This window comes from Daucus carota, chromosome 4 (assembly GCF_001625215.2).
Source record: "Daucus carota subsp. sativus chromosome 4, DH1 v3.0, whole genome shotgun sequence".
Classification (NCBI taxonomy): domain Eukaryota; kingdom Viridiplantae; phylum Streptophyta; class Magnoliopsida; order Apiales; family Apiaceae; genus Daucus; species Daucus carota.
The window spans coordinates 24,130,753-24,152,580 of record NC_030384.2 but is presented as its reverse complement, the minus strand read 5'-3'; the positions used below and the strand labels follow the sequence as shown (position 1 = coordinate 24,152,580).

Genomic DNA, 21,828 nt, shown 5'->3' with positions numbered 1-21,828 from the left:
GTTTGGATCTTTTCTAATAGTTCTTAATCAGACTGCTCTGATACCGCTTGTTGCCCAATAAAACGAATTGTAGAGGGGGGTGAATATAATACTACCAAATAATCGACAATCAAAAGCAATGACACAGATCTTAAATCAAATAGCCTTATGTTATATTGATTCACAGACTGTTACAACTCTCTCAAGAAATACAAGTGTTCTTGAGAGCTGCTAGGTTACAAGATATCTCGTGTATGTGATACACCTAAGTGTAAACCTAATCTATGTTTATATACTATACAGCTGCCCTATCAATTACAAGATATGATATATCAATTGCTGATTATATGCATAACATATCCTAACTGATAGCTACTAACCAGCAAAACAAATCAATCCGCGCCCTGGTCTTCAGTAACAAAATCTTATCCAATAAGGAATACTGATGCTCAAGAGATGCTGATGATACCTTGGATACTAATGAGACCAGATACTGACCAACTTCCTGATTAACGGATGATGCAATCTCTATTGTCAACGGATGTCTATATATATCACGTAGTCTATATATTTTAGTATGTGACTTAAAAATGAGATTATATGAATAGTGTTTATATTCCTAAATATCCCTAATCAACTATTATAAATTTAGGACAATTATAATGCATAAAGATTAGGGGATAAATATCAAATTGGTGACTCTTTTCGTCCAAATATATCAATTGAGTTACTGCTTTTCAAATTGACTCAAATTAGACACTCATTAGAAAAATTTGTATCAAAAATATCACTCTATCGTTAGTCGAAATTTTGAAAGTATTATATATTGAGTTTCGCACATTTTTTATGAATGGTATTACATCCAAATGAAATATTCCGAGTCCTACTATTTTCGCTAATATTTTTAGATTTTTAAAATTTTATCAACTATTTATTTTTAATTTTTTGATTGTGTTATTTGATTTAAATAAAAATAAATAGAAGATAAATTTTTAAAAATCTAAAAATATTATCTATAATACTAGAATTCAGAATCTTTCATTTGGATGTAATACCATTCATAAAAAATGTGCGAAACTCAATATATAATACTTTCAAAATTTTGACTAACGATAGAGTAATATTTTTGATACAAATTTTTCTAATGAGTGTCTAATTTGAGTCAATTTGGAAAGCAGTAACTTAATTGATATAATTGGACGAAACGAGTCACCTATTTGATATTTATCCCTAAAGATTAGTACGTTTGTCTACTGATGAACACATCTCATTGGTCATAGGTATAGTGATACTAAAGTCAAGAACATAGGTGCATGTAACATAATACATGGCACTGGATAGACCCACAGTGAGATTCTACATGTTAAGAATGTCATAAGAGATACTCACAGTGATAATGGTGTAATGATCCTTAAACTTGAGATCATTATATTTCTATAGAAGGATTAATATACTTTGACAACATTAAAATTCATCTTTGATCGGTAGATCATAAAAGTGGACATCGGGTATATTATGAGTCATATGGGAAATATGAATGATAGATAAAGGATTTAACCCTCCTATAATTAGGATAGATATTATTGGCCTCACGACAAAATACATGCCTCGAGTTTAATCTATAATATTTGGTTAAAAGGATTATACTACACGGAAACATTAATCATGAAAACTTTAATTGGATCACCAATTATTATTATTACGTGGGGAGCAATGATGTATTACAAGATGCCACTCATTGTTTATAATTTTATTATTAAGATATTAAAATTATTACCAACATAATAATAACCTAAAGGGTCACACACTTAGAACGTTTGAAAAGATATTTAATTTAAATTTTGAATTTAAATTAATAATTAAATTCGAAATTAGATATTTAATTGAGTTGGTCTTAATTATTTAATTACAATTCGAATTTAATAATAAAACCAAATCAGATTGGGTTTTGTGAAGCCCAAAATCGATTTAGGGTTTTTTAGCCCAACTTTCTTCCCTATAAATACATAATGATGTATTGGTTTTGTGTGAGATACAACAAATTCATTTTATTAAAAACCCTAGCTGCTCTAACACTTTAAGAGGCTAGATAGAGATAGAGATGGTTGTTCTTCGACTAAAACCAGCTCCGGTGATCCTTGGAGGATCAAGCGTTCGTGTGGACTACCTTAGAGACGCAGATCTTGATACAAGAGTTGCGTGGTGATTCTTTCTTGGACCCCCATCTTTCTACATTCGTAAATCTTCGAAAAGGTAAATCATCTATCTCCGAATTAAATCTTATGTTTTTGCATGGATCCTGCGGTGGGTTTCGATTTTGTAATTATTTTTCACGTTTTTCCGTTGCGTTTGATGCTCGAAACCCAACAAGTTGTACATCCATGTTCAATACCAGAGATAGGTCTAATTATGAACATATTTTTGAAGTCAATCTTAGAGATAAGTTTAACTATAAGCATATATCTCAGTGATCATATTAAATATTTTTAATTTATTACAGCAATCCATAAACAAGATATGATATTTTATTTGGCACAAAATAGGTCTTTATAGATTCATATAGAAAATACCACTTGTAATACTGGAGTTTTAATATTTTTATAAAGTGTGTATCTATGTCGATTATAGAAGGGCATTTCAGTCTTTTACAATCCCTCGTTTCTTCTCTTCGTCTCTTTCCAGCTCCTTCCTCCCTCCAACTCCTTCCGCACGGTTACCGAAAAACCCGATTCCTCAGTTCCCAGCCATCGCCGCCTCACCTGCGAAGGCCACCACCTGAATCCATAAACTGGCTCTATATAGACTTCATGGACTGTTGCAAGTTGCGTATATGAGAGAAGAACTATTACTAGCTTTTCTGTCAATGGCACACTTGCAACAGAAATTATTCAAAATGAATTAGTACATACTAGATCCAACAGAGGATTGATTTTCCCTCTCACCGTGCGCCTTCGTTCTCCAATCCTTCCCACCAGTTTTTCCGTCCCCCTCCGTCCCTCGCTAATATCCAATTACCACAACGAAATCACCGCCCATCACAACTCTGCAAACCCAGCACTCCGACCACATCTCTCTGTCAATTCTGCTCCATTCTCCGCCACGTGTCTTGTCTCCACCCTCCATCTCTTTCTCTAAAACAATAGCATTCCCATTTTGCTCATCCGCTACTGCCACTATACATACGCATATACGTACACACTTTCTTATACGTTACGGTTTCCACAACCGTCAAGCCTCACTTTGAAACTACAATTTAATGCTTATATCCACTCCTTAACTCAATTTCATTCTCTCTCTAGACCTAAATTCTCTTCAAAATGATTGAAACGACGCCGTGGAGAGACGATTTGACGAGCTCCGCTGGCGATTCCGGCAGCTCCAGAGGTGTACGGTGGTGATCAGATTGGGAGGTTCCATGCGGTGGAGTTCTGTTGAGGTTTTGCGGAGATGAGTGTGGAGTTTGGGAAAGGTGTGAGAGATGTGTTTGGAACAGAGTGTAATGAGTGATGATTCGTTTTTGGTGAAGAATTTTGGACAGCCTGTGAAGAAGGTTCGTAAGGAGTTGAAGTGTTTGAATGAGTACTTGCCGGAGGATCGTGATCCCGTTCATTCCCAGAGTGTCGTTTTCGTTGTTTTTTTCTTCGTTGTTGCATGTTTTCATTTCGCCTTGTTTTATAACTTGTAAAAGACTGAAATGCCCTTCTATTGCAAGTGGTCTGACACTCAAAGTGCAGGTAGAAGAAGTGCATTTTACTCTTAAAAAAAAAAATTAACCACGTCACGTGAGAGAAAAAACGCCTAACTTTCAAAATCTCTTGTCTCTATAATAGGGCTGTAATTCGAACCGAGCGTTTTTGAGCTCGGCTCGATTAACTCGGCTCGAACTCGTTATCGAGCTCGAGCTCGAACAAGTTTTTGGGCTCGATTAAAAACTCGAGTCGAGCCAAGTTTTTTTGAGCTCGACTCGAGCTCGACTCGATAAGCTCGAACTCGAACTCGGCTTGCCTCGAACTCGATTATATTTTTTATTTTTTATTTTTTAATATAATATTATCAATTATATTATTAATATTAGAAAAAAATAATATTAATTATTGAAGTACTACAACCTACAAGTTACTTTTTGAAATTAATATTATGGTATCAAAATTGGTCACTTTTTGAACTAACCCAAGTCGGAACCAGAATAATATAATATTTATAGAGAGGTTATTAATTTAAAGAGTATTAATTTTTGGAGGTTTTAATGTATAGGTTTATACATTAATTGATTATAGACTAACATAACATCATATTATAATATATTTTATTAAATTAATACACATACATCAAATATTTTAATTTCTTTGATTAATCCCAAATCAATATCTCAATTAAATAGGTCCGATTTCTAATTTTCCATTTTATAATCATGTACATTAGTTTTTTTAGGGCGTGTACATTAGTCTAAACTATATCAACACAATAAAATCGTAGTACCCCATTCGTCCCTATTTACATATCCACTTTTGACTTGTCATTGGTCAAATTGACCAATTTTTAACTGAAGATTAATATATATCCTATATTTATTTTTAAAAACTAAAAATTACATTTTAAAGTAGATTAGATGTACTTTACCATGATATTTTTTTTTTTACATTTTCTCAATAATATAATATATGTAAATCACAGTCAAACTTTAGTCAATTTGATCACTATGAAGTCAAAAGTGGACATGTAAATAGGGAGGGAGGGAGTATTTGATATTGCTATTAAATTACAAATGTAATTTACATAATTATTGATGATTTGCTTACTATTGTTTTTTTGTTTTGAAAAATGTAAATCATATTCTCCTATAACAAAAATAATATTCTCATTTTATTTTATTGTTAATTCATATATTTTATACAACATATAAAATTATAAAGTACATTCGCATAAGAAATATGAACAAACGGGATCAAAATATGATTTAATGAATTTGAAAGGTTAAAACAAAATCATTCATCTTAAGTGACAAGTACAACAAATCTATATTTGAATTTATTAGAGTTATTATACATAACATAATTATATAATTATGTTGTTTTTAAAGTTTATTTTTCATTTTTAATAGGGGAAATAATATTTTTAGGTTAAATTTAGAAAAAAAATAACAATTGAATAATTTTTTTGGAAATTAAGTAAAAGAACTCGATAGGCTCGGTCGGCTCGATAAGAACCCGATAGGCTCGTCGTCTACAAAACCTAACCCGAGAAAGGAGAAAGAGGCGACTATACACGGTTTAATTCTTGTCAAAACCTTGTTCAAACTGGTAATCATCTTGCTCAAACTCAATTGATTATGTGTTAATTATTTTGTTTGGGTGCGTGTATGGGTATCTTTATATGTATAGTTTGTTTCACTAATTGTATATGGATATTGGCAATCATCTCTAGTGAGTATGTTTAGTTTTGTAATGGGTTAAGTCTATTTTTTGTAGTATTCTTTCTTTCTATACCATTACTTGTGTAGAGAATGAGAATATTAGTACCTTCGTTGGTTTATCTGTTGGTTAAAGATTTGAATTGAATGTATATTAAACTTGTAATTGAATTAGGTGTTAATTGTTTGTGAAGAAATATAGGGATATATGAAAAGATATTAAGAGATTGTGTGATATAAATTAGAAATTATACGAAGATATGATTGATATGATATATTTCCGTTATTAGGAGATATTATACTTGGGGACCAAGTTTTGTAATCTATATATACCAAATTATTATGAATGAGAATATATAACTGATATGGGTCGGAAGTAATATTTAATTATTAGATGTTAAAAGCCCAAGAACACTAAAGCCCAGTTAAATAGGGCCTGAGGCTCTTAAATATTAATTAATTTCGTAATTAATTAATAGAGGCCCAGTCAGAGGTCCAGTTACAAGTCCAAATTCTATAATACATCTGATTCTAGCAGATAAATATTCAGAAGTTCGGATAAACGTCAACAACAAGAGGATAAGGGTTCTATCTTATCTCTTGTCTCGAGGTATACTTCGATAAGAAGTCTGATACACGGAATTGTACTTCCATCCGACTTCTGACTCTGAAGCACCTATATAAAGGGCTCTACCCCTCATAACTAGAACTACGTTTTGGACTTGATTCTTCTCCACGCAGAAGATACGTAGGCATCTCGCACCGAGACCAGTCCAAAGCACGAATCGCTCACTCCCGTTTTTAGTTCTATAACATTTGGCGCCGTCTGTGGGAAGACAACAACAACCATGACGAACCCAACCGGACCACGTTCTGAAATCCATGTTCCACGCAGTCGAACCACCACCGGGGTCTCGACTGAATCAACCCCTGTAACTACCACCCTCCCGCTTGGTACGACCATTGCTCAAACTACTACTCCCCTGACCTTTGGCTCGCTGCCCCCTCTGACTCGAGTAATTGCAACCGTCACCGACGCCGGTACACATTACTCAACGGTCACTACAACCACCCGTGGAGGCACAAGAGATGACTATGTGCATGTAACTGACTACGACTCTTCCGAATCGGAGCAGGAGCATGATACACCCCCTCGAAGGAGGAGAGATGCTGATCGACACCGTCGACGCCGCCATAGGCAAGAAACTAATGAGCCCCGGGGGCCAATAACTTATGAGGAAAGAATCCGAGCCCATGAACGCACGGCTAAAAAGAGACCAGGCAAGGATGCAACCCCCAGAATCTAGGGATGAAATCCCTCGTCAAACCGTGATGAATCAAATTCACTTGTTACCAGCAGGCGATCCTGATAACCCGGTTCCCCCTTTTACGCAAGAAATCATGGGTGCAAGGATTTCCCGAAAATTCAAGCTCCCAACCATTAAAGCTTATGATGGTACGGGTGATCCCGCTAATCATGTTCGGACCTTCATGAACGCTCTGCTACTCCAGCCCGTCACCGAAGCAATCAAATGCCGCGCTTTTCCCCAAACCTTGAGTGGGATGGCCCAGCATTGGTATAGTCGCCTACCCCCTAATTCTATCTCTTGTTTTGCTGACTTGAGCAGGGCTTTCATAGGGCAATTTGTTGGAAGCAAAACACATGCCAAGAGCTCTGCCTCACTAATGAATTTGCATCAAGGAAAGAACGAATCACTCAGGGAATATATGAATCGTTTTACCAAAGAAGCCTTGAAGGTCCCAGACCTTGATCAGAAGGTAGCCATGATTGCACTCCAACAAGGCACCACCGATGACAATTTTCGCCGATCTCTAGCCAAGAGGGCTCCGGACAATATGAACGATTTACAAGAGAGAGCCGGAAAGTGTATAAAGGCGGAGGAAAGTTTGAGAAAATCCCAGAACAATCAGGGACCAAATACCAACTTCAAGAAACGTGGGAATGACACGGAGTATAATGCTGAGAATAAGTACTCCCGGAAGGAAGATGAGGAAAAATCGCCTGCTAAAAAGAAGATGGGGCCGAGGTTTACTGAGTATGCCAGGCTTAACGCCCCGAGGAGTCAAATCCTGTTGGAAATTGAGAAGGACGAAAGTGTTAGATGGCCGAAGCCTATAAGGACCGATCCGGAGAAACGTAACAAAGATTTATATTGTCGATTCCACAAAGACACAGGACATAAGACCGATGATTGCCGGCAGTTGAAGGATGAGATCGAGTTCTTGATCCGAAGAGGCAAGTTATCCAAATTTACCAAGGATGGAGACAAGAATCATCGAGACAGTGATAATCGTGGAAGAGACAACGATGACAAAAGAACTCAGCCTCGAGGGCCTGTTATTAATGTAATCTCCGGAGGACCTACGGCTGCAGGCACTTCAAGCAATTCAAGAAAGGCTTATGCAAGGGAAGTGATGAATATAGTTGGAGAACCTCCGAAGCGGGCAAAAATCGATTATGCTCTAGCATTCGACAATATCGACCTTGAAAAGGTGAAATTTCCTCATGATGACCCTTTAGTAATTACCCCAGTGATTGGAAACTCGTCCGTAAAGAGAGTGCTTGTTGATAATGGAGCCTCGGTGGATATCTTGTTCTATGATGCTTATGAAAAGATGGGGTATTCTGATACCCAGTTAACACCCTCAGACATGCCTATATATGGCTTCAACAATGTGGAAACCAAAATTGAAGGCATGATCCAACTTCCGGTAACTATGGGTACCGAACCCAGACAAGCCACGTGCATGATAAATTTCTTGGTCGTTAAAGCCTCATCAACCTATAATGCCATCCTTGGGAGGACTGGAATACATGCTTTTAAAGCAATCCCATCTACTTACCACATGAAGATTAAATTCCCGACTAGGAACGGAATTGGAGAAGAATTAGGAGACCAGAAAATGGCCCGAAGCTGTTATATCGGGGCATTAAGATTTGGAGGAGCCGGGGGGCAAGTATTACCTATAGAGGACCTTGATGTCCGAGAAGAAGAGGAAAGGAGAGGCAAGCCTGCCGAAGATTTGGTTCCTATCCAATTATATACAGAAGAACCTGAAAAGGTCACTTATGTTGGAGCGTTACTCCAGGAAGATTTGAAACAAGAGTTTGTGAGGTTCTTGAGGAACAACCGTGATGTTTTCGCTTGGACAGCGGCTGATATGCCAGGTATCGACCCCTCATTCATAACACATAAGTTGAATGTAAACCCCGTGAGGAAACCTATTAAACAGAAGAAAAGGAACTTCGCCCCTGAAAGGCAAGAAGCCATTAAACAGGAGGTCGATAAGTTGTTGGAAGCAGGTTTTATCGAAGAGATACAATTTCCAGAATGGTTGGCGAACCCTGTTATGGTCAAGAAGGCCAATGGAAAGTGGAGGATGTGTGTAGACTTCACTGATCTGAATGATGCTTGTCCCAAGGATTGTTTCCCTCTTCCAAGGATAGACACGTTAATAGATGCCACCGCTGGCCATGAGATGCTGAGCTTCATGGATGGCTTCAGCGGATATAATCAGATCCGGATGGACAAGGACGATGTACCCAAGGTATCGTTTATCACTGACTTTGGTGTATTTTGTTATTTGGTTATGGCCTTTGGACTTAAGAATGCAGGAGCAACGTACCAACGCCTTGCAAACAAGATGTTCAAACATCTGATTGGAAAGACTATGGAGGTATACGTAGACGATATGTTGGTAAAAAGCTTGAACAAAGCGGATCACCTTGGACACCTTAGAGAGGCCTTTGAAGTCCTGAGGACGCATAAGATGATGTTAAACCCGGCTAAGTGTGCCTTTAGGGTTGGGTCCGGGAAGTTTCTTGGTCTAATGGTCTCCAAACGTGGTATCGAGGCCAACCCTGACAAAATAAAAGCTATCCTTGACATGGAACCTCCCAAAAGCGTAAGGGATGTACAGAAGCTAACAGGAAGGATTGCGGCCCTAGGAAGATTTGTATCCAAGTCAGGAGACAAATGCTTACCTTTCTTCAAAGCCTTGAAAAAGGTTAAGGATTTCGAGTGGACAGAGGAGAGCCAAATAGCTTTTGAGGAACTGAAGAAGTACATGGCAGAGCCACCTCTTCTATCGAAACCCATTGATGGTGAAACCCTGTATGTATACCTAGCTGTTTCAGAACAGGCATTGAGTGCTGTATTAGTCCGAGAGGAGTTCAAGGTTCAAAAACCGGTATACTACGTGAGCAAGGTTCTGCATGGAGCGGAGCTCAATTACTCAGTGATCGAAAAGTTTGCTTTGGCCATGATCACGGCCTCGAGGAAGTTGAGACCTTACTTTCAGTCTCATAAGATAGAAGTCCTGACAGACCAACCTCTCCGAAATGTTATACATAGCCCTAAGGCTAGTGGAAGATTGATCAAGTGGGCCATTGAGCTTGGAGAATTTGATATCCGATACAAACCTCGAACGGCGATTAAAGCTCAGGCCTTAGCTGACTTCCTAGTTGAATGCACCATTAGCAACCAGGAAGTCGGGGGGCAAGGAGACAAGGTAGAAGAACCTACTAAGGAAGAAAAACCTAAAGAATATTGGCTACTATTTTTTGACGGGGCTTCAAAAACAAAAGGTAGTGGTGCTGGACTTGTGCTCCAAAGCCCTGATGGCTTTACTGTGGAATATGCTATTAAGCTAGACTTTCCGACCACCAATAATGAAGCAGAGTATGAAGCATTGATAGCTGGACTTGGCCTAGCCAGAACCTTGAGGGTAAAGAATTTGAAGGTCTGTGGTGACTCAAAACTTGTAGTCTTCCAAGTGAATGGTGAGTTTGAAGCCCGTGAGGAGACTATGCTAAAATATCTAAGGATTGTAAAGACCCAGATGGCACTATTCGAAGAATGCTTGGTAGAATATGTGCCAAGGGAGGAGAACACCAAGGCTGATGCCTTATCGCAATTTGCATCCTCCGATGATGAGGTATGCTCAGGAAGCGTTTATTATTAGGTTTTAAGAACCCCTAGCATCGAAGCAAAGTTAATTGCCCCCATTGACACAGGGGCCACTTGGATGGATGAGATTAAGTTGTATTTACAAAGCGGTCATCTGCCGCCTAATGCTGATGAAGCACGAAAGTTACAGGTAAGGGCCCTTAAGTATGTACTCATTGAGGGGGTCTTATATAGAAAATCGTTTGTGATCCCTTATTTAAGATGTTTGAGGCCGGATGAGGCTCGAGAAGCCCTTAGAGAAGTTCATGAAGGGGTATGTGGCCAACACCTTGGTGGAAGAGCATTGGCTCATAAAGTGACTCGCCTTGGATTCTATTGGCCAGATATGCTAAAGCACGCTCAAGACTATGTGAAAAGGTGTGATCGTTGTCAAAGGTTTGCACCTGTTGTACGACAGCCACCTGAGATGCTGACGTCTATCAATACTCCTATCCCCTTCGCAATGTGGGGGATGGATATTCTTGGACCTTTTCCACTTGCTAGCGCGCAAAGGAAGTTTCTATTGGTAGCTATTGACTATTTTACTAAGTGGATTGAGGCCAAACCACTGGCCAAGATAACCACCAAGCAGGTTGCTCAGTTTGTGTGGGAAAATATTATTTGCCGATACGGAATACCTCGAGTCTTGGTTACAGACAATGGGACTCAGTTCAATAACGCGGAGTTTAAAAGTTATTGTGAGGATTACTCGATTGAGTTACGCTTTACTTCAGTTGCTCACCCTCAAGCTAATGGACAAGCTGAGGTGGCCAACAGAATAATCCTCGATGGACTGAAGAAAAGAGTTGAGAAAGCCCAGAGGTCATGGGCCGATGACATACTCCCTATACTATGGGCGTATCGAACCACTTGCAAGGTTTCAACTGGGGCAACCCCCTTTCAGCTGGCTTATGGAGCCGAGGCAGTGGTGCCACTTGAAATCACTCATACATCCTCCAGGGTCCAGCAGTATGAGCCAGAAGCCAATGAAGAAGGTATGAGACTTGCACTTGATATGATTGATGAGATTCGTGACGAAGCTCATGCTAAGATTGTGGAAAACCAGAAACGAGCTTCCTATTACTATAACCTACGGGTTAAGGAGCGATATTTCAGAGAAGGAGATCTGGTACTTAGAAAAATTGAGGCTTCAGGGGTAGGTCCCAAAGGCAAGATGGCTCCAAATTGGGAAGGCCCCTACCAAGTTAAGACCGTCACAGGCCATGGCTCATACAAACTTCAAACCTTGGAAGGAGATGAAGTCCCTAGAAGTTGGCATGCAGCTAACTTAAAGATATATTATATTTAAATGTCTACTCTGTGATAACAGAAGTTAGTAGTTACCACAAAAATAAGGTCATGTTGACCACTGCCATGTAGTTGATTTTCAGAGATAGTTATCTCTTTTGCTATAATAATAAAGTCCTGAGGATTACCTAGCTTGTCTATCCAAGTAATTTTTGCTTGTACCTGTGTTTTGGAAAGTTCACCAATTCTAATCGAACTTACATGTTTGAAGATAGAAATCCTAAGTTTGGACTTAGAATAGTCAGTTTCAGAGTTTAAAAATTCTAAATAAGAATAACTCTGATTAAAATCCCGAGGATTATATAGAGATTTAAATTAATCTTACGAAAAGTATTCTAAGTAAAGAATGCTGAATATGCGAGATTAAAGAATAAGGCAAAAAAGAATTTAAATATAAAAGTTAAAACCCCGAAGGGCATAAATATCCGAATAATTAGATGATTACAAAAAATGAGCCACGCAGGCCATAAAATTAACTAAGGCAGATTGTCGTCGAAGACGTCATCCCCTTCTTTGGCGTCCGCCACCTTTTCTGGAACCTCCCCCACATCCTCGGGTTCCTTCGCCGCGTCCTCGGCCATGGGGGAGTGAACTTCATCCTGGGGGACTCCATCCTGGGAGTCGACAGGGTGAGAATCCCCGAGCACCTCCTCCTCGAGGTCGATCGGAGAAGCAGGAGTCTTCCCCGGGATAGGAGGGACGGGGAACTTCTCTAGCGAAACCCCTTCTATCTTGGAGCTTAACTCCGCGATAATCGACTCCCAACACAGAGTGAAAGTCTCCGGGAAGCTGGCATCATACTCCGCCGCCAAAAGGTCGTCAAATTCCTTGGACTTTTTGTAGTCCTCGATCGCCTCCGCGCGCGTCCGTGCCAGCTCCGCCTCCAAGGTCCGAACCTTCTCTTGTTCGGCCACTAATTCGGCCTCCACCCTTCTGAACTGCTCGAAGTTGGCGGTTGAGGAGGCGAAGTAGCGGTCGCGGTCGCGTTCCGCGATTGCTTTCTCAGCTCTCACCGCCTTCAAATTATGAACGGCGGCTTGCAGGTACGTGTTAACCTGCACAGTGAGGGGAACTGTTAAAATAGAAATCTTAAGTTTAAAGATAGTAAATTGCTAAGTTGAAAGACTTACCGAGGCTACAGCCTGGGGCCCCAGCATCTCGATCTGTAGATCGTCCGAGGACTCGACCACATGGGCCCTGTCCCGCGGAGTGACCACATTCTTGGACCACTCTGTGGCGGCCCGAGAATCACCGACCACAGTGTCCTTGTTCAGAAGGCCCCACTGGACCACGTAAGGACTTGAATCCTCATCTATGGCAGTGGGCCTTGGGCTTAAGAAAGCCGGAACCTCCTCCACGGCCCCAGGGACTCCATCCTTCTTGGCCCTCTTGGAGCGGGGAATCACTGTCGCAACGGCCTTTTCTGCGGCCGCCTCCCGCTTCTTAAATATGCTTCCTAAAGCGACTTGGGCTGCAAATAAAAAAAAACAACACAAAGAGTTAGAAGCCCATTTTATAAGGATAAGAGAAATTTGGCAAATACACAAGTAAACAGGGCATACCCTCAGGGCCCAAATCGCTAAGCCCATGCAATTGGAGGGAGGCCTCCGAGATAAGCAACGAGCAATGGTGGAGGTTGTCCCCCGTCAAAACCCTAATTGCAGCCTCTTCCTCGACCCCCAACTTAAGGGACCGCATCGTTCCGTCCTCGGCCCGGCTAAAATCCGAGTAAAAGTAGTCGGCCCAATCGGCCCCTTCCATGTATAAATAAAACCATTGTTTTTTCCAATTCGGGAGAGAATCAGGGGCCGAGTCAGAAACAAAGATGCTGCGGCCCAAAGTCCGATATTGGATTTTGACCCAGCCTTCGTCATTTGGGGCGTTCACAAACTTAAAAAGATATCTAAATACAGCCACGCTGGGCTCTAAATTATGCTTCTTGCACTGGACCAAAAAACAATTTATGAACCTCCAGCCATTGGGCTGGAGTTGGGTTGGACATACCCGGGCTTCAGCTAAAAGTCTATAAACAAACATTGGGGGAGGCAATCTGAACCCAGCATAGAAGGTCTCTTTGTAAATCCTAATTGCCCCGGGCTTTGGGTAGCAAGCCCGGTCATTTGGGCCTGGGAGCTCGGCCCTGTAAGGATGTTCAATCCCAAACAGCTTGCTCATAATATCAATATCTTTTTGGGTGAGCTTAGTGGGATAATTATAAGCATCTAAATGAAGCAAATTGGGGAACGCTTGACCAAATTCACTTAATAAATCTCTAAGTGAAAAAACGCTAGCATGAACGAGGGATTTTTTACCTCGGTTAACGCGAGAACGAGCAGCGGGCTGTTGAGAAAGCTGGGATTGTTGAGAGGATGAAGAATCCGCCATTGATATCCTTGTGATGAAGGTTTGAAACCCAGAAACGAATGAAGAAAAGATGAAGATTGATCGGAATCTGGGAAATTTTTGAAGATCGCCCGGAAAACTGGAAAACCCTTGAATATCGGCCGGAATCTGGAAAGAACTTGAAGATTGCCGGAGATTCGCCTAAGAATTCGCCGAGAAACTAGAGAATTTTTGAGAGTGTTTGGGAGGGTTTTCTAGCACTTAAACTTGGAAACTTTGGAGTGAAATGAGAAATGAACTCTCAGTCACTCATTATATAGGCAATCCACAACCGGTTCACTTGCCGGTAAACCCTAAAATGAACTGGCTACAGCCCGTAAAATGGGCCTTGGGCCGGTCATCAAGCCTTGTCAAAGGCGGGAAGCCCATAAACTTGAAAGATTCGAACCTATTCTAGAAGGATCTCGAGAATTCTGGGAGATACACGCAAAAAATAAAGAAAAATAAGCTATATAGGCCTGACAGATTATAGACTAAGGCCCACAACCTATAACGGTAACATGTTCCTAAGACGATCATAGAAAAATGCTTTACTTACGAAATAAATAACAACATGTCTCCTTGGCGGGTTTACTCACGCCAAGGAAGCATAACAATTAAAGCCTTATGAAGGCCTTAAACCCAACCACGCCCAGGAAGCACATCTCCTAGGCGTGGTGTCACAACATGTCTCCTTGGCGGGGTTACCAACGCCAAGGAAGCATAACAAATGAAGCCTTATGAAGGCCTTAAAACCAACCACGCCCAGGAAGCATATTTCCTAGACGTGGTGTAACAACATGTCTCCTTGGCGGGTTTACCCACGCCAAGGAAGCATAACAATTAAAGCCTTATGAAGGCCTTAAACCCAACCACGCCCAGGAAGCACATCTCCTAGGCGTGGTGTCACAACATGTCTCCTTGGCGGGGTTACCAACGCCAAGGAAGCATAACAAATGAAGCCTTATGAAGGCCTTAAAACCAACCACGCCCAGGAAGCATATTTCCTAGACGTGGTGTAACAACATGTCTCCTTGGCGGGGTTACCCACGCCAAGGAAGCATAACAATTGAAGACTTATAAAGGCCTTAAACCCAACCACGCCCAGGAAGCACATCTCCTAGGCGTGGTGTCACAACATGTCTCCTTGGCGGGGTTACCCACGCCAAGGAAGCATGTCAGTCGAAACCTTATGAAGGCCCTGAATTCAACCGCGCCTAGGAAGCACTTCTCCTAGGCGTGTTACAAAATTAGGTCTCCTTGGCGTCTGTACACACGCCTGGGAGACACCTTACTCTTGAAGGGGCATACACAAGCCTGGGAGAACGCCTCCTAGGCGTGGCAACTAGAGGAGCCTCTTTGGCGGATATAGCCACGCCAAGAAGGCTGAACACACAAGAGAACATGTCACAGTGAAAGATACATCAACCACGCCCAGGAGACATAACTCCTAGGCGGGGCAAGCTAAAGTGCCTCCTTGGCGGGGGTACCCACGCCAAGGGAGCATCTCAGGGAGAGAGGTGAATTTCTGTTAAAGAATTATTCAATTCTTAAAAGAAATGTCCCAAAAATTCCAAAAATATGGAAGAATACAAGAAAAATCATAAAATTGAAATTTTAATTTCAAATGTATTTGGAAAATTATTTAAAGGCTAGAAAAATTCTGGAAAATTGGAATTTAATCATAAAAATTCCAATTTAATTGAATTAAGCCCTGAAAAAATACGGGAATGCTCGAAAGCACCATTACAAGCATACATCTGAAAAGGATACTTGTTGTATCAATAAAAAAAAAAAAAGAAGAAGACTCGTAGTGTCATGAAAGCGACTCGAAAAGTCAAAAGAAAGACTCATGTCTTCCGATACTCCAAACGAAAATGAAGTACGATCCCGAAGGATACGAAACAGAGCTATCTTTACCATAGTTACATAGGACTGGGTTCGATTCGAAACGGGGAACGAAATCGGGTACGTGGAACATTAGTTTTAGTGAATCTGGTACGATGGAACGTATAGGTACGATGGAACGTATGGGTACGATTGGTCCTTTTAAAAAGAATTCTATAATCATATATATAAATTCCATTATAATATACAATTTTAGTTGATAATTTATACATTTATAATTTTTTATAAAGAAAAAGATATTGAATAACAAATAAAAGTACACATTTATTGATAAAATAAATTACTTATCATATGACATAGACATGTATCTATTGTTCAAAACAAGAATGAAGTGTGTTCTTGCGGGTCGTCACTTCCGGCGATCTGGGTCGCGACCCTGAACGTTTCCGTTCGCGTTTCCGACCGTATCGGGTACGAACGATCTAGATCGCGGTACGTGGCAGCGTACCCGTTTCCTTGTATCTATGATCTTTACTATACAGTCAATTCAAATCATCTCTCGAATTGTTTCAAAGTAGTCAAGATCGGTGAGATCCTTGCGCTATTTATGGAACTTCAGACCTTGGACGATGGGAATTTGCAGAAGTTAGCTTTCTCGCATGATATATGAATCATGAGCTCAGAAAGCCGATAAGGACTCAGCAACTTTTGAAAAGTTTTTACAAAACTTGTCGAAAGTTGGGGGGCAAATGATATGGGTCGGAAGTAATATTTAATTATTAGATGTTAAAAGCCCAAGAACACTAAAGCCCAGTTAAATAGGGCCTGAGGCTCTTATATATTAATTAATTTCGTAATTAATTAATAGAGGCCCAGTCAGAGGTCCAGTTACAAGTCCAAATTCTATAATACATCTGATTCTAGCAGATAAATATTCAGAAGTTCGGATAAACGTCAACAACAAGAGGATAAGGGTTCCATCTTATCTCTTGTCTCGAGGTATACTTCGATAAGAAGTCTGATACACGGAATTGTACTTCCATCCGACTTCTGACTCTGAAGCACCTATATAAAGGGCTCTACCCCTCATAACTAGAACTACGTTTTGGACTTGATTCTTCTCCACGCAGAAGATACGTAGGCATCTCGCACCGAGACCAGTCCAAAGCACGAATCGCTCACTCCCGTTTTTAGTTCTATAACAATAACCTTGAGAGTATATTTTATCATTGTTTTAGATTTGTGCTCAAGAGAAGTCTTTCAGTGTTCTTGTTTATTGTGTATTTTTCTAATTAGCATTCTTTCCATCTATCCCATTACTTGTGTAGAGAATGAGAATACTAGTACCTTTTTTGGTTTATCTGCTAGTTAGAGATTTAACAGAACTGAATTAGGTGAGATTGGTTTTAATTGTTTTTTATTTGAGCTCCAGAAAAGCCTTTGTATATATCTGATCTATCTGTCTATCTGGTAGTTTGTCTTATATAGGTAAATATTAACTAGGCCAAACTTTTTGTTTGTTAAGATTTATCAAATTTAACCCCTGAGGATCATGAAGGTTAGCAATTCTTGATATTATAAAGGATCAGAAGTGCCTTTAGGTCAGAAGTGAACGGAGGCACTGAATGTTGGGTCACCACAAGAGCTAAATTTATAGCAGATTATTGTTGTAATTTTATCCAACTTGCACTAGAAAATTATTCTAAAGGATGGTAGTCATTGTGAAAACTGTAAAGTTGGTCTGTACTAATTCATGTCCTTACCATAGAACATAGATTGTGAAATACTAAATTCTTCACTAGCTAGCTGTCTGGACCTACTAAAACTACTACTAGACGAATTTTATTCCTCTACTTGTATATAACTTAGAGCATGTAGGCAGAAATATTAGTCCTACAGAAAGATTAATTTAGAACAGGGACATGCATCACTATAAACATAGAAGAAGCACAATGTTAAATTATATATGTGCCATTGATCAAATGTATTGATGATGTGGCTACCTGTTATAGCGTCATTCCGTAATTTTACTCTTATTTCTTTGGTAGGCACAATGTCTGAATGTTAAATGCTACCTGTTATAGCGTCATTCCGTAATTTTACTCTTATTTCTTTGGTAGGCACAATGTCTGAATGTTAAATGTACACACGTAGATTGTTGGTTACCACTTTGTTGTAAAGTCTGGAATTTCTCAACTGCTCCTTCACGTTTATGTAAATTACTGCTAAAAAGCTAACATGTCAAGAAATGGATGTGGTCTTGAGTGCTGTTTCAATTTTATTTTTTTTCTTTTGTATTAAAAAAGAAAAACTAAAGAAAAATAGGTGGGGTAGACCGGACAGTTCTGATCGGTATGTAATGAAATTGTAACTCCTCATGGACATGATTCAGTTGTTGAATCAGTCGAAGAAATCACTAGTTACATTTGTGTACCCAGTAGTAGTCTTTTGTATTCTAATTTGGTTGCTTTTCTGAACTTAGCTCGATTGCTCTAATCCCTATCATCGATGATTTACCTGTGTTAGTGTTTGGGCTTGATGGAGGATGTGAACGTTTTACTTGTTGGACTTCCGGGTGAGTTAATTGTTAATCAATATCAACTATTTATATATTTACTCAATCTTATATGCTTCTCACACATCTTTGACTCCAATTCTTCATTCATATCTGAGCATAAACAAACAAGTATAGTGATATTCGTGTATTGTCTTACCTATTGGTGATGTAAACTATTTATTGGATACAGATTTATTTAATATTTAACTGTTACGAGCTTTTAAGCTGTTTCTTTTCGGCTCTTCCATTTTTCTCTAGTGTAACTCTTCATGTTTGCTGTGTAGGGGCTGGTTCATCAACATTATTTAAAAAATTACTTGAGCTAGGGGACCAGAGTATGTGAGTATCCGCTATTAAATGCTTGCATTTTGAAATTTAAGTTATTCTAACATCTTTACTTTCTTATCTACATATTATATGCGAATTTAGTTTGAGTAAATTAGTCCACAGACATTGTGACCTCGTCGGTACTAATATGTGGTGGATAATTTTGGGATTATGGTTGACCTTGTCTGTTGTCAGCCTAAATACACAATTATCTAGTCATTGTATGCTGCATTTGTCTAGACAACCTATGTGTGCAGTAAGTGTCCAACATGCTCGTTTTTTTCTTCTTAATTTTATACTAGTTTTATAACCCGTGCGAGGCAAATGTATAGTACATAGTACATAGAAATAAAAATGTGATTTTATCAGAATAAAAGGCTTGTTCGTGTATTAGATTAGATACATAATAGATAATAGATGTAGGCATTAGATAAAGTGCAAGCACCAATTCATTAAAGAATTTTTCTATGGTTTGGTTCTTACCATGGTCCAAGGGTGTGGTTCTTGCTCTCTTTTAAACCTGGGGCCGGTGTGTGGGGATAGTCGAAGTGGAAATTTGTTTTTCTTTTGGTTCGTTTGCTTCTTAGATGCTCAGGCGACAGGCGTTGTCTTCTGAAATCGTATGGATATGTGTTATGTATCTGATTAGTTTTGTTTGGATGTGTTAGGTACATGGAGCATTCTGTTGCACTTATTGAAAGAGATACAAAGAGATTCTACATTTCTGAGCTGCCGGTGCATTATTCTTCTTGTTCTCTTTTAAGCTTTCTATGATTAGATTTTTCTTTTTATTTAAATTGGCGTTAATTGTGTGTATGAGATAATGAGTAGTCCCTCAGTGAACTAAATATACTTTGGTAGCCATTATCAAAGTGTGATGCTATTTTTTAACTCGATTTACTTGTTTGGTATTTTGCTTACCACTTCTTTGCATAAACTCAAAAGTATTGTTGCTGATTTTATTTAAAATTATACAAATATATCAAGTCACTTCGAAGTCTATTTTTTGTATCACACATATATATAAACTTATGTATCTATCTATTTACTTCTCTGTTCTCAATTGCAGAGTTCTTATACGTATGAGCCTGGATTGTTGAAGTGGGGATCTCTAGCTGACATTGCCGTTCTAGTGAGTATAGTTTTCAGTGCTTACTTTTTGACCTTTCGTAATTTTCTGTCCTTACTTTTTAATCTTTTTCTTTCTCATTGAAATATAGATCATTCCTGGTTCCGAGAATATTGATAATAATTGGGAGACACTGATCCATACAGTAAAATGTGTTTGCTGTATAAAGGCCTTAGGTATCCCCAAAATTGTGGTTGCAGTAAACAAAATAGATAATCTGAGCTACTCAAGGTTGATTATTTTTTGTTTTCACATCTAAGCCCTATCGTTTCATTATTTAGGTACCTTCATATGTTCAAAATTCTGTTCGTTCATTGTAAACTTTTACTTCTCAGTTATAATACACATCAAGGGAGAGGAATTGGTGTTTGTTATAATGTCCATTACAGAGATGAAGAAGAAGGTAATGAATTGCTTTATTTTTCTTGTTCCATTGTAAAATGCTGTTAGTGTTTAATGCCACTTCCTTTTTTCATTTGTTGGAAGGCATATTAGTAATTTGTTCTTGACATTTTGTAGGTAAAAGTAAAAAGTCCATCCCTATTTGTCAAAGAAAAAAATTGTCCATTCCTATGTCGGCGAAAAATGGTTGGAACATCGAAACTAGAATGTCCCAGGAAAAATGGTCTGAGCATGAATGCCTATTTGAAGTATTAGCTACAATGAAAGGAACTTCCGATAGATGCAAATTGACCGAGGTCCCAACCTTAGACTTAGCGAGAAAAAAAAGAGAAAAAAAATAGAAAAAAAAGAGGAGAGGCATAGGAATTTTTTGGTGACCCTAAGTTGTAGTTGACTCTGTAGTAAAGAGGTGTTTAAACCGGATTCTTATTAATGGCTCATAGTGAGGACTTTATTGAAGTTTGATAGTCTTTGTTTTGTTTCACTAGAGAGCATGCTAGCACACACGATGCACTTCACACTAGTAGTGGAAGAGAACATGGCTAATGTGTGAAAGAGATGAATGCCGAGAATGTTGCGTATTTTGAGGATGCTATGTTAACCAGGATTACACTTCATGATTCGCTAGATGTAGGCGTTTAGTGCATTCATGCATTCCTTTATTAGTATTTGTGTGCGTGTCTATGTTTGAGGACAAGCATCGGTTTAAGTTTGGGGGTGTGATAAGTGGATTTTATATCCACTTGGAAGCCTTCGTTTTGACTTAAATGGATGATCTGGCCTCAAGCTTTTGATGTTTTTGATATGTTTTAGTGTGATGTTGTGTAGGTTTCTTTGGAGGAGGACGAAGAGGAGATTCATAGCTTTCATTGAAAAAAAACGGTGAAGCAATCGGATGCGCGAGTCAAAAGTTATGGACAAAGAAGTGGGCTGCTGAATTGGGGCACCCGCCCCAAATCTGGCGCACCTGCCCCAAATCTGGCGCACCCGCACCAAACCGGCAGCGAATTTAGGCCCGTTTTGCCCGTTTCTGATCCGTTTCGAGGCCCGATCGCTGGGGAAGTTTAAGAAAGGCTTGGGGGACTAAACACATAACCTAGAAAACATTCTAAGGAGCACGTGACGGCTACGGAGAAGATCAAGATCGAATTTCATAACTTTTTACTTTTGCAATTCTTTGAAGTAGGCGTAACTTTGGATGCTCGTTCCGGATTTGTTTCTTAACTCTTATTCTCGACTTCTCGTACTTTGACTTTGTTTTTCATATTCAGTACCATGTTTACATTCGAACCCATGATGATAGGAAGTTCGATTATGAACTAATCATTGTCGTGGGATTTTAGCGGATTTATCGATGAATTTCAGTAGTTAATTTGTCTTGTTCATATGTGATGGTTTGATTCCCTCGTATTGGTTGTGCTTATTCGTCTTGGATGCGTAGCTAACATCTAAGATTGCTTGTTAATCTTTATTGAAGCGACAGTGAATATATTGATTTAGAACTTGCCATGCGAGC

General features: G+C 39.3%; 1 protein-coding gene across 1 annotated transcript; it reads left to right on the top strand.

The window, feature by feature from the left end:
- Positions 1 to 5,151: 5,151 nt before the first annotated feature.
- On the top strand, positions 5,152 to 21,605 carry LOC135152404 (elongation factor 1 alpha-like protein). The gene is made up of 8 exons (XM_064092637.1): positions 5,152 to 5,279; positions 18,424 to 18,472; positions 18,739 to 18,793; positions 19,450 to 19,516; positions 19,851 to 19,913; positions 20,002 to 20,141; positions 20,246 to 20,313; positions 21,141 to 21,605. Exons 2-8 carry the CDS (start codon positions 18,436 to 18,438, stop codon positions 21,173 to 21,175), a joined length of 465 nt encoding a protein of 154 aa, XP_063948707.1. The 5' UTR covers positions 5,152 to 5,279; positions 18,424 to 18,435; the 3' UTR covers positions 21,176 to 21,605.
- The last annotated feature ends 223 nt before the right edge of the window (positions 21,606 to 21,828 follow it).

Bases quoted from the DNA above. Each gene is read 5' to 3' on its own strand.
- LOC135152404 (XM_064092637.1), top strand. From the start codon at position 18,436: ATGGAGGATGTGAACGTTTTACTTGTTGGACTTCCGG. The intron at 19,914-20,001 runs GTGAGTATAGTT...ATTGAAATATAG, and splicing joins TAGCTGACATTGCCGTTCTA to ATCATTCCTGGTTCCGAGAA. The intron at 20,314-21,140 runs GTAATGAATTGC...GATGTTGTGTAG, and splicing joins TTACAGAGATGAAGAAGAAG to GTTTCTTTGGAGGAGGACGA.